The sequence below is a fragment of the Lynx rufus genome, unplaced genomic scaffold, assembly GCF_022079265.1.
Source record: "Lynx rufus isolate CCGP_SWC_20201006 ecotype Redwood Valley unplaced genomic scaffold, mLynRuf1.p SCAF_1, whole genome shotgun sequence".
In the NCBI taxonomy this organism is placed as follows: Eukaryota; Metazoa; Chordata; class Mammalia; order Carnivora; family Felidae; genus Lynx; species Lynx rufus.
Window position 1 is genome coordinate 157,464,672 of NW_025814823.1, and position 15,659 is coordinate 157,480,330.

At 38.2% G+C, this 15,659-nt stretch overlaps 2 protein-coding genes and 1 pseudogene across 2 annotated transcripts in view; 2 read left to right on the forward strand and 1 right to left on the reverse strand.

The window, feature by feature from the left end:
* The window catches only part of SKIC3 (SKI3 subunit of superkiller complex), an 87,216-nt gene extending 75,796 nt beyond the window's left edge, over positions 1 to 11,420 (reverse strand). Inside the window, exons 1-4 of the mRNA XM_047089299.1 lie at positions 11,348 to 11,420; positions 5,265 to 5,331; positions 2,730 to 2,873; positions 828 to 918 (exon numbers count right to left, since the gene is read on the reverse strand). Of these exons, the coding sequence (XP_046945255.1) occupies positions 828 to 917 (90 nt within the window). The 5' untranslated portion in view covers position 918; positions 2,730 to 2,873; positions 5,265 to 5,331; positions 11,348 to 11,420. The remainder of the gene's footprint in view (positions 1 to 827; positions 919 to 2,729; positions 2,874 to 5,264; positions 5,332 to 11,347) is intronic.
* On the forward strand, positions 6,669 to 7,037 carry LOC124519211 (40S ribosomal protein S15a-like; annotated as a pseudogene).
* A 225-nt stretch (positions 11,421 to 11,645) lies between the features above and the next one.
* Positions 11,646 to 15,659, forward strand: part of ARSK (arylsulfatase family member K) — a 45,144-nt gene continuing 41,130 nt past the window's right edge. The window contains exon 1 of the mRNA XM_047076488.1: positions 11,646 to 11,795. Coding sequence (XP_046932444.1) covers positions 11,658 to 11,795 — 138 coding nt within the window. The 5' untranslated portion in view covers positions 11,646 to 11,657. The remainder of the gene's footprint in view (positions 11,796 to 15,659) is intronic.

A 15,659-nucleotide genomic window follows, 5' to 3' on the forward strand; every position in this document is an offset into this window, starting at 1 on the left:
ATGAAGGGAGAAGCTACACAACTGACTTCACTGATGCCCCTTCAATAACATGAAACTTCAAATGGACATTCAGTAGGGCCTGGCAATCCTTTCCAAACCTTACTAGTAAGTTCGTTTTCCCAATAAATAACAACTACTTCGTACCTTCCTTCGTCTCAAACCTCCTATGCAATTGCTCTTCCACTCTCAGCTTATACCTCACTAAGAAAATAGAAGACATCGGAGGGGAACATGCCCCTCTTCCTTCCCCCAAATCTATAAATCTGACAATCTACAAATCTGGATTTACACCTATCTTTCCTCCTGCTAAGATGGAAGAAGTATCAAGACTCTCCTCTCAAACTTGGGATCCCATCCTCTCTTCCCTTCCCAAGGACTTCACTTCCACCACTACTCTCTCCTTCCTGCACATACAATTCCTCCCTCTGGACAGGCACATTCCCATCAGCAGCATACAAAGGGGTTTAGAATCTTGAGTCTCCCATTCACAAACCAAATAGAATTACAATGTCAACATACCATTAAGGAAGAAGAACTTTATGATACAGTAGTGCTCCATAGTACAGCCCATCAAAAGATACCACCACAGAGGTATTCAGGTTTTAAGAACATGACTTTGATAAGTTACCAATACAGAGAGAGAAAAAATTAAGAATGGTGAAGTAGTTTGTCCTAGCACAACCATTCTAATGGTGCTACTAAACAACCCAGGCATTTTGTTATATTTAGACAATAAATGATACACTTATTACATCCATAATGCTTGTGAATGGGAAACACACTTTCACCGTGGAAGGAAAAACAAAACAAAACAAAACATTGGTTACCTTACAATGTTTCAAAGCTTCTTTGTATTCTTTGTTTCTGATTGCATCTCTAGCACTTTTTAGAGCAGTCTTTACTTCCTTGCTGGACATTCTGTCAAAATAAAAACCCTGAGTGAACCTATAATAATACCTGCCTAATTATAATAGTTCCAATAAACTGAATTATCTGAAAAAGGCATATGCAATTCCTTCTCCCTGGAAGATTCTTTCCACCTTAAGGTACATATAGCATATTCCCCTACCTCTTAAGATTTTTATTCAAATGTCATTGCTTGGTGAAACCTTGGTTAGCCAAGCTAATTAAAATTTCAACACTTCCTCACCCCCAACACCCAACCCCAATATTGCCTTAACTGCATCCCTAACATTTAGCATCTTATACACTATATATTTTACTTATTTTATTTACTATCTGTTCCCCCAAACCCAGCAGAATATAAGTTCCATGGAGGCAGGGATTTTTGTCTGTAGTTGTGTTGTGTACTACTTTGTATTATTGCCAGCACCTATTATCTGACAAGTTGGACACATTAATAAATATTTGTTAAAATTGAGTTGTATTTGAGTTATACTCATTCTTCGTATAGTAGGATAAAACACAGATGATGTAATGTACCAGGACCCAAAATACACATCAACCTCAATCCAATTCTACATTAAGCAAGATTTAGTAGAATAAGCCCAAATATTGTTTTAACACTGGTTTCTATAAATTATAAATTAACTTTCTTCATGGTAAGTGTCATGCAGAGTTATAGTAGTATAAATTCTGTGAGAGAAATAAATGCGACGTTTACATTTAAATAAAGGCAATGAAAATGCTAGAGGATTATGCACTAATTTGAACCATAAAAAGATATTTCAAATGGTAGGTAAAATATTTCTTCATTTAAATTTAAGCTATGTTAATTTAATTTTAAATTATTTTGACATTTATTAATTTTTGAGAGACAGAGAGAGACAGAGTGTGAGCAGGGGAGGGGTAGAGAGGGGGGGAAACACAGAATCCAAAGCAGGCTCCAGGCTCTGAGCTGTCAGCACAGAGTACAATGCAGGGCTCGAACTCATGAACTGTGAGATAATGACCTGAGCCCAAGTCGGCCACTTAATCAACTGAGCCACTTGGGTACCTCATTAGCTAGTTAATTTAATTAAAAAAAAATTTTTTAATGTTTGTTTTTGAAAGAGAGAGAGACAGAGCACAAACAGGGAAGGGGAAGAGAGAGAGAGGGAGACACAGAATCTGAAGCAGGCTCCAGGCTCTGAGCTGTCAGCACAGAGCCTGACGTGGGGCTGGAACTCACAAACTGTGAGATCATGACCTGAGCTGAAGCCGGACGCTTAACTGAGCCACCCTGGCGCCCCTAATTAATTTAATTTTAAATGAACTAACGTACCTTAAGATTTCACAACTTACTCTGATATCGGGTAAACAAGTCAAATTCAATCACAACTAAATGTTGAAAAAAAGAAACACTTGTATTTTTTGATAACTCCACTGAACTCCAATCTCATCAGGAAACAAACCTGGGTAAATATGAAGTCATTATAGACTGCAGATGTTCACAGTAGCAAGATGAACCAAGAAGATGGCTCACTGACATGGTACAGTGACACCCTGTATACCCAAAGAGGCTAAAGTAGAAGTGCAGATCAAAGGAGTTTAAGAAAGTAAGGAATAAAAAGCAAAAGAACAACAACAACAACAAAAACCCAATCCTTTTGACTTAAAAAATGTTAGGTGGAAAGTAATACAAAAATTAACATATCATAAATCAATTTATCTGCAACTAGAATCAGGTTCCTTAAATACACAGAAAAATGACTTTTTGCCTAATTATGTTAACTATACATTAAAGCAGCATATTTCATATGCTCTTATTTTAGAAACTGATCTCTTACCTGAGTTTATCTTGGTATACATTTATAGATGCAAACTTCAGTATTTCTTTTTTCTATAGCCTACAGACTTTGACCGGAACAGGCAATAAATTTCAATGCTAATTTCAAATTTTCTCACACCAAAGTTATCTTGGCTAGGTAACTCTGCAGATTAAAACAGAAGATAAATCAATGATGATAACAACTAATCTGGACCAACAGCAAGGGATTACAAGAGACATCCAAGGAGGAAAAAAGAAAAGTTAAAAAGGAACAAAAACAGTTTTAAGTCTAAAGAAAAGCAAACGGAAGAATTCAACTTTACAAGGAAAAGGATCACCATCTTTTCTATCATCCAACACTTGAGTGGAAGCACGTTCAAACAAGGTAAAACTGGGGTGCCTGGGTGGCTCAGTTGGCTAAGTGGCCAACTTGGGCTCAGGTCATGATCTCACAGTTTGTGGGTCGAGCCCCTTGTTGGGCTCTGTGCTGATAGCTCAGAGCCTGGAGCCTGCTTTGGATTCTGTGTCCCCCGCTCTCTCTGCCCCTCTCCTGCTTGCTTTCTCTGTCTCTCTGTCTCTGTCTCTCACAATAATAAATTTAAAAAGACAATAAAGGGGCGCCTGGGTGGCGCAGTCGGTTGGGCGTCCGACTTCAGCCAGGTCACAATCTCGCGGTCTGTGAGTTCGAGCCCCGCGTCGGGCTCTGGGCTGATGGCTCAGAGCCTGGAGCCTGTTTCCGATTCTGTGTCTCCCTCTCTCTCTGCCCCTCCCCCGTTCATGCTCTGTCTCTCTCTGTCCCAAAAAAAAAAAAAAATAATAATAATAATAATAATAAAAAGACAATAAAAACAAGGTAAAACCAGCCATCACTTATCCTACATGCAACTCCCAAACTATGCACTGCAAATCACACACACACACACACACACACACACAAAAGGGCTCTTGTTCTAAAGAATATAATCTAAATCAAAAGAAAGACCTAAGACATATGAGTCATTAGAGAATCAAACACTAACTACGGATAATGAGTACAACTGCAATAGGAGTTGAAAGAAGGAAAAGTGTGATGTGAAGTAATTAAGGGGTACTAGGAAAACACAGAATTTAAGAATGTTGGGAGGAAAGAGATTGCTCCAGTCAGAAGCAACTGCATTAGCCAAGGCAGAGAAATAGGAATGAACACATGTAGGAAACAATGAGAAAACTGAGCAGTGTGGAACAAAAGGGACTTGCTGAGGACAAGAAGAAAATGAGGCTTGCTGGATAATGTAGAGCACGAGACTACAGAAGACCTTAAACGTCAGACAGACAGACAAGTTTAGATTTACATACAGCAGCCAACACAGAGCTGTTAAATGCCTCTACACGAGTTATTTTTAAAGACCACAATAGATAAACTCCATTGTTCCCTTGGTAACCAATTAATGTTTAATACCCTTCCATATCCCTATATGTCCCTACATGTAATTACAATTACTCTTGCTGCAGTGCAATCGCTATTCTTCTCTTCCTAATCCTTCACGTGATTTGGAATTTAGCATAATATGCTAGCACTGAGGCCCTCTCTCTTCACAAAACATTTATACAGGTAGAGATATACAGATATGGACAAGGTAGATATACAGACATAGATCAGTTTCAGGAGATTAACCTATTTTTGAAAAGACAAAATAATCTGTCCCTTTCTAGGCCTAAAACCTTCTTCCTATTTTGGGAGCTGGGGTGGAGAAGAGAGAGAGGCTCATCCATTCATTTTCTAAAAAAAGTTTTCCTAAGTACTAACCTTCTACAAGGTATCAACAAACAAAGGTAAAAATCTACTTAAAAAATGATTCCATGTAACCACATACACCTGTATTTGGGACACTTCCCTCTATTTCAAGCACATCCAAGATGTCAAAGTAAAATCTAGCTCTCTTAAGTGTCTTTAATATTCTTCCACAAAGTGTGTTTAATGGTCATCCACAGCCGCACCCACTTTCCCCTGACAATCTCTCCTATTTTTTTCTTCTCAAGCTCATGTCATTCTTAAAAAAAAAAAAAAAAAAAAAAGCATTCGTTTTTGCACACCTTCACTCAGTTAAAGGGTTTATAGTACCAAACCAAAAGGGTTTTTATTCAACGTATCAAGCATAGAAAGTAGCAACAGCTGCACTTTAAAAAGTTAGAAAGTATCAAACATGCCAAAATGTTAAACCTCAAAACTAACAAATGTAGGTGGATGAATTGCTACACACCCCAGCTAAAGGTATGGAACCTTCAACTACATTCTGTTGTGCACATACAAAGACTCCATACAGCAAAAGTAACAACAACAAAACAATAAATAATAATAATAATGACAATGGAAACAAATTACACAAAAGCAAAACGTGATACTTTTAAATCTAGTAACAAAAGTCCAAAGGTATTTTGTGATGACCTATAGTCTGGCGTAACAGCCTAGAGGTATATCATCCCACCCTTCCTCTGAAAGGAATTGGTAAAAACAATCATTAAGTAAAAATAGACTCCAATTACCTGTTACATATTTAGCATTCTGGACACTTACCTTTTACCTATTATCTTCTACCTTCTTTTTGACTTGAATTTCAGATTGTTCCTTGACCATTATCCACCTAAATAAAGTAAAACATCAAGTAGTTAAGCAAATAAAAAGGATGATAACCCAAAACTCTGTGAATTTTTTAACATGCCAAATTCAGGTTTAATTTTCATAATTCATAATTTAAAACACAAGAAATAATTAGGTATAATTTTTCATCTTTTCTTCTTTCCCCAATTTTCTGAATTGGTCTGTGTTCCCACAGACTCTGGTGATAAAAGGAACATCCATAAGCAATCAGAAAAATGCTCAAAAAACATTCCAGAAACTCAAAATACATTAACCACAGTATAAAAAATTGAGCCAAAACAAGAGTATCAACTATTTCTATGCTACTTTATTTTGAATCAAGGACAATTAATACCACTTATTTACTCCCTATGTGGAGCCCAACTACACTAAAGTGACCCTGTTTTATGCCATGTAAAGAATTATAAATATGTAGGGATGCCTGGGTGACTCAGTTGAGCATTTGACCTCAGCTCAGGTCATGATCTCGATGTTCATGGGTTCGAGCCCAATGTTGGGCTCTGTGCTGACAGCTCAGAGCCTGGAGCCTGCTTTGGATTCCATGTCTCCCTCAATCTGCCCCTCCCCTACTCATGCTCTCTCTCTCTTTCTCAAAAATAAATAAACATTAAAAAAATTTTAAATTAAAAATCAAATTATAGGGGCCCCTGGGTGGCTCAGTTGATTGGGCGTCTGACTTCGGCTCAGGTCATGATCTCACAGTTTGTGGGTTCAAGCCCCACATCAGGCTCTGTGATGACCGCTTGCCACAGCCTGGAGCCTGCTTCAGATTGTGTGTCTCTTTCTCTCTCTGCCCCTCCCCCACTCACACTTTGTCTCACTCTGTTTCTTAAATAAAAAATAAATAAATGTAAAAAAAAATTAATAAATCAAAATAAAAATCAAATTATAAATACGTAAAACGTTGCCCACATCATGTAACTAGATTAATTTATAATCTAATGAAACTAGAGAGCACTTTTTAAAATGTCAAAAATCCCATCTAAATAAACATCTCAAATATTCACACAAATTCAACATGATATAATTCTAAGTATCTTTTGATGGGATCTCTGGAATAAATTCTATCAAAATTAACTCAGAATGTTTCATGGACAGAATGGAAGTGGCTTCAAAGAACTGAAAAAAAAAAAAAAAGCCATGCTACTTTAAACAAGGAAATAAAATTTAAGTGAAGCAGGTGGGGGTGAACAAAAAAGAGAAAGTGAGTTTACTGGCAGTATACTTAAATAGAGTGGTTAGTTCTAGAGAAAACAGTCTTACTATTAAGAAAAAAAGTACTGGGGCCTTCTCTTTCCTCCATCTTTCCATGCCACCACAATGGTGCTCATGAATGTCCCGGCAGATGCTCAAGAGCATTAACAATGACAAAAGAGAGGCAAATGCCAGGTTCTTACTAGGCCATGCTCCAAAGTCATCATCTGGTTTCTAACTCTGATGATGAAGCATGATTACATTGGCAAATTTGAAATCACTGATGATCACTGAGCTGGGAAAACTGTTGTGAACCTCACCAGCAGGTTAAACAAGTGTGGAGTGATCAGTTCCAGATTTGATGTACAACTCAAAGATCTAGAAAAATGGCAGAATAATCTGCTCCCATCCTGCCAATTTGATTTCACTGTACTGACAACCTCAGTTGGCATCAGGGACCAGGAAGAAGCAAGAGGAAAACACACAGGAGGGTAAAATTCTGAGATTCTTTTTCTAGGGATGTAATACCAGCATGCAAATAAAATGTCTCAATGTAAAACAAAAACAAAAGTATTGTGATCTAAATAATGTTTAAGAAAGTAAAATAAAAGTTAAAACAAGAGGGGCAAGGAGGGAAGGTAAAATAAAAGTAAAAACCTGATTCTATCTATTATACTAACTTCTCTGAGCTCCAAACCAACCTGACTGTAATTTATTACTCAGTCACTTCAACACTGTTCTTACAAAATACCCTAGATTTTGTCAGCACCTTCATGATACCATACCCACTCACAAAACCATAACTCATCTGGACTCCAGTACAACCCGACCTTGGACACCTTACTTAACTACTCCAAGTCTATTTCCTTATTGGTAAAGTGAGGATTATATCACTTACTTCATATGTATGTAAATGCAGTGCCTGAATATGTTACACAGTTGACCCTCAAATAACACTGGTTTGAGGTCCACTTAGAAATGGATTTTTTCTCTTTCTTATGATTTCTTAATAACCTTTTCTCTAGCTTACTTTATTGTAAGAATACAGTATACAATATATATAACATACAAAATTATGTGTTAACTTTGTATTATCAATAAGTATAATATCGATGTATTATCTAGTTAACAGTAGGCTACTAGTAATTAGGTTTTTGAGGAGTAAAAGTTACACATGGATTTTTGACTGCTTGGTAGGGATCAGCACTCCTAATTCCTACATAGTTCAAGGGTCAACTGCATATTAGTTCTATTCTCCTTATCTACTTACTGTCCTTATCAATCAACTTCACTACTTTTTTTTCTATTCCTAACCCACATGGTTACAAACTTTCTCGACACATTTAAAAACCCTAATGTGTATCAAGAAGTAACTTTCTCACCAATGTTCCTCAAAAGATGCTATCACCGAACACAAGTATCTTCTTTGAAGCACATGAATACTAGTCCAGAGTAAAACCTGCAAAAGAGATCACTCCATCCTCTGAACCACTGAAACATTTATTAGTTGAGCTATTCAATTCAAACTTAGCCAATATTTTTTTACTATGCTATACTGATGTCTCCTGACTCCCAGATCAATAAATCCCCAAACAAAAGTAGTATATCTTCGGAGCTCCTTACATCCCAACAACTATTGAGTAATATGTACTCAATAAATGGTGGATTATCCGGCTCCGAAGGCCTACTCTAAACATTTAGTTTTCCCCCTTCCAAAAGGCAGTAGTTCTCAATTTGCTAAAATGAGAAAGGAAGCAACTCTTTTCAGTATCAGCTCACATTACTTTTTTCACTATCCCCCGATACTTTCCACTTATACATCTTTGCTTCTCTCATTCAGCCTGTTCATACTTGCTTCTATCTACTCAAATGGTACATGTAATCAAAGCCAAATTCAAGTGTCAAGCATAAAAGCTTCTCAGATGAATCTCACTAGTTTGAACTTCTAACACTTTTATTTTTATTTTTTTTTAAGTTTATTTACTTATTTTGAAAGAGAGAGAGAGAGAGAGAAAACGAGCATGAGTAGGGGAGGGGCAGAGAGAGAGGGAGAGAGAGCATCACAAGCAGACTCAGCACTGTCAGCACAGAGCCCGACCTGGGGTTAGATGTCACAAATCATAAGGTAACAACCTGAGCCAAAATCAAGAGTCAGACACTTAACCAACTGAGCCAACCAGGCACCCGTGAACTTCTAACACTTTTAATCTATACTAACATTTCCAAAAAGTATTCCAAGGAATATTCCTATGCTTAAAGGTATTAATACACCATCTACTAATTTTGTTAATACTCACATTATATATCTCACTCTTTTACAGTCATTCTAAATGTATATTAGCACTCTAAGGGTTCTGAGAAGTCCTAAAGGCCCAAAGATATTTTAACCTAGCATTTCTAAAACTTATGTTATGATGGAACATTTACTTTAACGAACGGCAATTAATTTTGAAGCAGATGAGCATCCTCCAAAGCATAATTTGGGATAGTCTGGGTTTTATTTTTGTATGCTTGGCAATTAACTATATTTTTTATACCTTTTATACTGTCATTAAATTTAAAGGTAATGTGCTTGTTTCCCACAACTAAACTGGAAGTTCCTTAGAAGCAAATACTATTTCTATTACTCTCTTTTATTTCCTACAGTGTCTAATACATTGTAGATAATCAACAAATATTCACGGAATCACAAATGGTGAAGACAATCCTGATTTTATTCCATGTACTCACTAACTTCACACTTAGCCTCCTTTTCCTAAGGCAGAATATAGTGCTGTGGGTACAATGGATATTAAAAGAACTATAAAGAATCATAATCTATACCAAGACCTTTCAATTGAAGATCTTTCAGAACTGCGGTTAAGTATTTCACAAAAGTAAGAAATCGCTTAACATACAAATCTTTAACTGATGATTTAAACGTACATGTAATGGAGTGCCTACCCTCACTGCGACACATATGTAGGCATGTGCACACATAAAGATGTGCACAAACACCCCACAAAAGTACCTTTTCGGATAGTTACTGATTTGTAAAAATGCTTTATGTCCACAAAAGAGTGATCAAAATGACGAAGAAACGTTACAGTTATATAATGAGCTGAAGGAAATGGGGAAGGCCTTGGGGAAAAAAAAATGGTGAAGAAAGAAATAAGAAGTATTGTTGAAAAGGCGATTACCCAGGTAAAAATGAAGAGAAATGGACCAACGAATGATTAAAAGTAGAGGGAGACTGACTTCAGCTCAAAATAAGAACTTTTAATAATTAAACATGACAAATGTGGAACGGGCTGCTCAAAGGAAGTGCATTCCCATCACTACAGATAAAAAAGCACAGACTGGACAATTCACTTGGCAGGAATGTTGCAAGAAAAAGTGAATGTCAGATGGGAAGTAGGACTAGAAGCCTCTTAAGATTTTTCCAGCACTATATCTCTGGGGCCCTAAAATATCCATCTTGCTCCAACTCACTGCAGCACCTGCTCCCACGGGCACTGCCAAAGGGAGAGAGAGGAAAAAAGAGATGTGTTCCTGTCATTCTAACCAGGACTTCAGAATACATGTCCTGTGAAAACAAGGCCATAGAGAGTGAACACTGTTCACAGAAATAGTACCACACCACAGATAAATATAGCTTTTACAAACCTAAAGGTCAGTCGACAATGTTTCTATGATAAGATGCATTCCACATTCAGAATTAACTTGAAACAAATTTTTGAAACATATCCTGATCCTGAGGTAGCCTATGTACATTACCTCCCGTACCATACAACTACAATTTCATGGATGTTAGTTTTGTTTCCCTACAGCGTAAATTCTTTGTGGAAGGGAACTAATGTTTATGTTTGTATTCTCACACAGGGCTTTAGAATGCTCCTTAAGAATTTGTCTATACAAACAGAGTTTAGGCTCAACAGAAAGTCATGAAATTTTATAACTAACTAGGAACAGAGAACTGCAGTGAGTTAGGGCACAGACTACTGAAATTCAAATCCCGCTCAGACTGGCTCCCTGTGTAATCTGGGTTAAATCATTTAACCTGTCCAAGCCTCAGTTCTCCTGTCTGCAAAATGATGAAAGTGAGGATCACAGAGAATATTACATTGAGTTGATTTTATGTTAAGTACCGCAATTTCTCCTTTTCCTATCAAAATATTAACACGACTAACGTGACGAACAAATTATATAACTGAAACTATGATAATGAAATAAAAATTTGGCTCTGGGGCAGAAATTGGCTTCTTCCAGAACTCTCCAAAGTAGTTCAACAGTCAAGAGAGACCAGTGATTTTTCTGCAGCAGAACAATGGTATTCTGAACCTGTGCCGATTAATCCAGCTAGTCACACAGCTCAACATTTCTTCCTGCGAGAACCTGTTCCCCTTCTCTCCTTTGCACTCTGAAGGCAAGATGCACCTAAGCTTTTCCCCGTCTAGAACATGATTACTAGGCCCCGCGCCCCGCTCCTCACTCCACGGAGCACGATCAATCCTACTGCACTGACAATAAGATGTGGCAGGCTAGCAATTTCCTCAAGGGAATACATTCGAGAGCCCCACGAATCTACATCGTACCTGAGGCTGTAGAGTCAGAAACCCCACAAAGAACCGCCCCATGTAACTTAAGTGACAGACGCGCTGCCACCTCATCATCGCCTAGTTCACGGTCTCGGCTGATACTCAGCCATGCCTGCGCGACACAAAATGAGCAGCCCCGGCCCCTGACACTATCTCTCGCCAGTTATCATTTCAACCGCGTACTGCCTCCAACTTCTGCAAAAGCTACAGCGAGCGACCCAAACCCACCTGGGACAGATGCTTCTCCTCCAAACGCCAAGGCAGCAATCCGAGCGCATGCGCATTCCGCAGGCATCGTTCACGTGACTGAAAGTAGCTGAGTTTTAGCACGCTCGGTATTTGCTTAAAAGGCCTTAATGTGAGTTAAGGAATGCCCCCTGTGCGCATGTGCCCATGCGCAGCCCGCTGGGAATTGTAGTTCTGCCAGTAAAACGCTAGAAGGAAACCAAACTGTGAACTGTGTGATCCCCGCCCACCTCTCTCCAGAGGCGTGCCTAGAGGGAGGCGGCGGCCCAGCGCCGCTGAGCCGCTCTCTGCAATGCTGGTGCTGTGGGTGTCGGTGGTCGCAGCCACAGCGCTGGCAGCCCCAGACCCCGGGGCAAGTGGGCAGAGGCGAGGAGCTGCTGGGGTTTGGCCCGTTGCACCCAACGTGGTACTAGTCGCGAGCGACTCCTTCGTAAGTACGGAGAGGCAAGGGAGGGGGCGTCCCGCTCCAGACTAGCGACCGTCCTACAGCTTTTCCTGTGATGCAAGCTTTGAGGAGCAGAATCTGAGACTTCCAAACGTATTTTCCCCGAGGCGGAGTAAGAATTCCATTTTATTTTGAGGTCCCACGTATGCACGTACACCACATACATTTAAAACAATACTCCAGTAAATAAAATGTCCTCTGATAGCATCTTTGCAAAAAAAAAAAAAAAATTAATGCTGGCCTCGACCCACTTAATTATTTTACGACTACTAATATACTTTCTGTCCATACTCTCGTTTGTTTCGATAGTGGGGGAAAGTAACATTCTGCATCTCCATAAAAAGGTGTTAGCTTCCTAGCGGTCGTTTCCCACTTCATCTCAAGTTTGCAGGAATGTCAATACTTTTATCACCCAGGTTATCTGATAATCCTGTTAGTGCTGATTTAAGTGCAATAGTTGTCATTTGATCCACTCCCCCTTTTAACAAAGAAATTGTGTGCGTGTGTTATTGCTGTTGTTTAATCCCAGACTTCAACAGTTTTTGGTACTTCCCCAAGCCATCATCCGAAAGAATACTACTATCAACATTCCCTGAAAGTTTTAGTATAATCCATGATTTAAAAACTACTGCTTGGACAAATATTAGGTTAAAAGTGATAAATCTAGTTTATTATCACTGGGTGTTACTGTGGTCACGTAGATTGTTGGTGTTAAGCATGTCTGCACCAAAGAGTGCTTTTAATCACTGTATTCTATTGGTTTTCTCATTGATTGACCTGTGAAGATTAAAGTCACATAATCTGGATATGACCGTAGGACTTGCTGAGAAAATTATTAAAAGTAATCTTTATGATTATCTAAATTTAGGGAACAGGCAATATTGGAGATTAACATGAAAGAGGTTTCTTAGAGAGTGCTCCCGAGATCAAAGGGAAAGGAAGAAAGAAGGATTGTATAGAGAAGTTTGAGTTCTGTTACTGTCTCAATAGAAGCCTCAAATGACTTTATGGGTAATTCTCAAACTAGTAAAATGTTTCAGAACTGTTTCCATTTGGGGTGAGGGGATCCAGGGCCTTATACCCTCATGTTGGATGGCCATTAGTTGTGCGCTGCTCCCGGAAAGGGACATGATTTTGGTCCAGGCAACTGTCTTTAGCAGCAGCAATCTTTCTTTCCTAAAGGGAATTTGAGTGGTGTATCACAGAATTCTAGAAACTTCCAAAGATGACAAATATTTTTTTCCACTATAGTATGAATACATAGGTTTTTGTATATTTGTGTTTAAATCCTTTGCATTCATTATACTTACTAATGTTCAAACTGTCCTATATTTGGTTTGTGAAGGACACTTCAGGTTGTTCCTGAGTCCTTTTGACCCATTCATAATAATGTTTAGCAGCTTCCTTTGATAGACTTCCACATCCTTCTTGTGTATTTCCTGTACTGTCTTGTGTGTAGAGACTAGAATCCAGGTGTTCCCATTTTTCATTGCTTTCAGACCTTTCCAATGGACAGATCTAGAAAGTATATGTATTTATTTTTATTTTTTATTAAAAATTTTTAACGTTTATTTATTATTGAGAGACAGAGAGACAGACCATGAGCAGGGGAGGGACAGAGAGAGGAGGAGACACAAAATCCGAAGCAGGCTTCAGGCTCTGAGCTGTCAGCACAGAGCCTGATGCGGGGCTTGAACTCACAAACCGCGAGATCATGACCTGAGCCGAAGTCGGACGCTCAACCGACTGAGCTACCCAGGTGCCCCGAAAGTATATGTATTTAATTTGATTTTTGCACTTATATCTGTTTTATACTATTTTGGTTTCTAACTACATTAATGTAATTGTTTACTTTATTAAATATATGTATATGTTATATATGCTTACACATATTTTATACACATTTGGGTAAAAATATATAATATATAAGCATATACATAGTATCTAGGGCTCCAATCACCCTTACTCTAGATCACTAGTAGGGGAAAGGTTTAATGCCAGGAGAGACAATCCAAAAGACCAGACAAGTTTCTGCAAAGCAAGCAGAAGGAAGGAAATAATAGCAGAAATTAATGAGTTAAAGAGTATTATAACAATAGAGAAAAACAATGAAACCAAAAGTTGATTTACTGAAAATATCAACAAAATTGACAAACCTTTGGCTAAACTGACCTAGAAAAAAAGAGACAAGACCTGACTCACTAAAATCAGGAAGAAAAAGAGGGAATATTACCTTACAGAAATAAAGAATTATCAGGGAATACTGTGAACAACTGTACGTTAACAAATTAGATAATTTAGATGAAATGAACAAATTTCCAGAAAGGCACAAACTACTGAAACTAACTCAAAAATAAAAACAATCTGACAGACCTATAACAAGTAAAGAGATTGATTTGGTGATTTTAAGACACCCACAAAGAAAAGCTCAGACCCAAATGGCTTCACTGGTTAATTCAACCAAACATTTTAAGAAGAATTAATACTGGGGCACCTGGATGGCTCAGTCGGTTGGGTGTCTGACTTTGGCTCAGGTCAGTTTGTGAGTTCAAGCCCCACGTTGGGCTCTGTGCTGACAGCTCAGAGCCTGGAGCCTGCTTCGGATTCTGTGTCTCCCTGTCTCTCTCTGCCCCTTCCCCACTCATGCTCTGTCTCTCAAAAATAAATAAAAATGTTAAAAATATTTTTAAAAATAAAAAATAAAGAAGAATTAATACTAATTCTTTTTAAACTCTTCCAAAAAATAGAAGAATGCTTCCAAATTATTTCTATGAGATCAGTGTGTTGCTGATTTCAAAGCCAGACAAATACATCACAAGAAAACTACAGACTAATATATTTTCTTAATATAGAAGCTCCACAACAAAAATACTAGCAAGTCAGGGGTGCCTGGGTGGCTCAGTCAATTAAGTGTCCGACTCTTTATTTCAGCTCAGGTCATGGTCTCACAGTTGTGAGATCGAGCCCCACATAGGGCTCCACACTGGGCGTGGACCCTGCTTAGGATTCTTTCTCTCCCTCTACTGCTCGCTCTTTCTTGCTGTCTAAAAAAATAAATAAAAATAAAATACTACAATTTGTTTAAAAAACACTAGCTAGTCAAATTTAGCAATATATATATAAAGCATTATATACCATAACCAAATGGGATTTATCCCCAGAATGTAAGGTTGGTTTAATATCTGAAAATCAGTTGTTTTATAATACACCATGTTAATTGAATAAAGGGCAAAAGCCGCTGATCATGTCAGTAAATACAGAAAGAACACTTGACAAAATTCAACAATGTTTCATGATGAAAGCACTCAACCAACTAGAAATAGAATATTCTTGACCTGTAAAGAGCATCTGCAAAGACGCCATAGCTCTAATCACCTTAAACACATTCCATATTAGAAACTTCCCCAAATGGGTCAGTTATCCTTTCCCCCTCTTGCCCATCCCCACCACTCTACACTTTCAATACAGATGAAGTCCTTGTGCCAGTCACAGAAATGCATAAAGAAATCACTAACACGGATTTTAATATGATGCATGAATTACTGGTAAACTGCAGTAGTCATCTGCAGTGGTAGTTACACCAGTTTAAACGGTGCCTACAGAACTTGGAGTCCTCAATCTTTGAATTATATAGCATCACAGTGCTTCTGCCATGTGATCTCCTGCTCCAGTCCTCCCACCAGATTAGTCTGGATTTGTCTAGATTCCAAGAAGTGACCACAAATGGTTGTTATCCCCTATGTCCAAAAGATTATAAGAATAAAACATGTAGGCATTTCGGATTTCTGAAGATAAGTTTCTAAGAATTTAAATTTGTGGATTTAAAGAAATTCTTATGAGGGAAGAAGA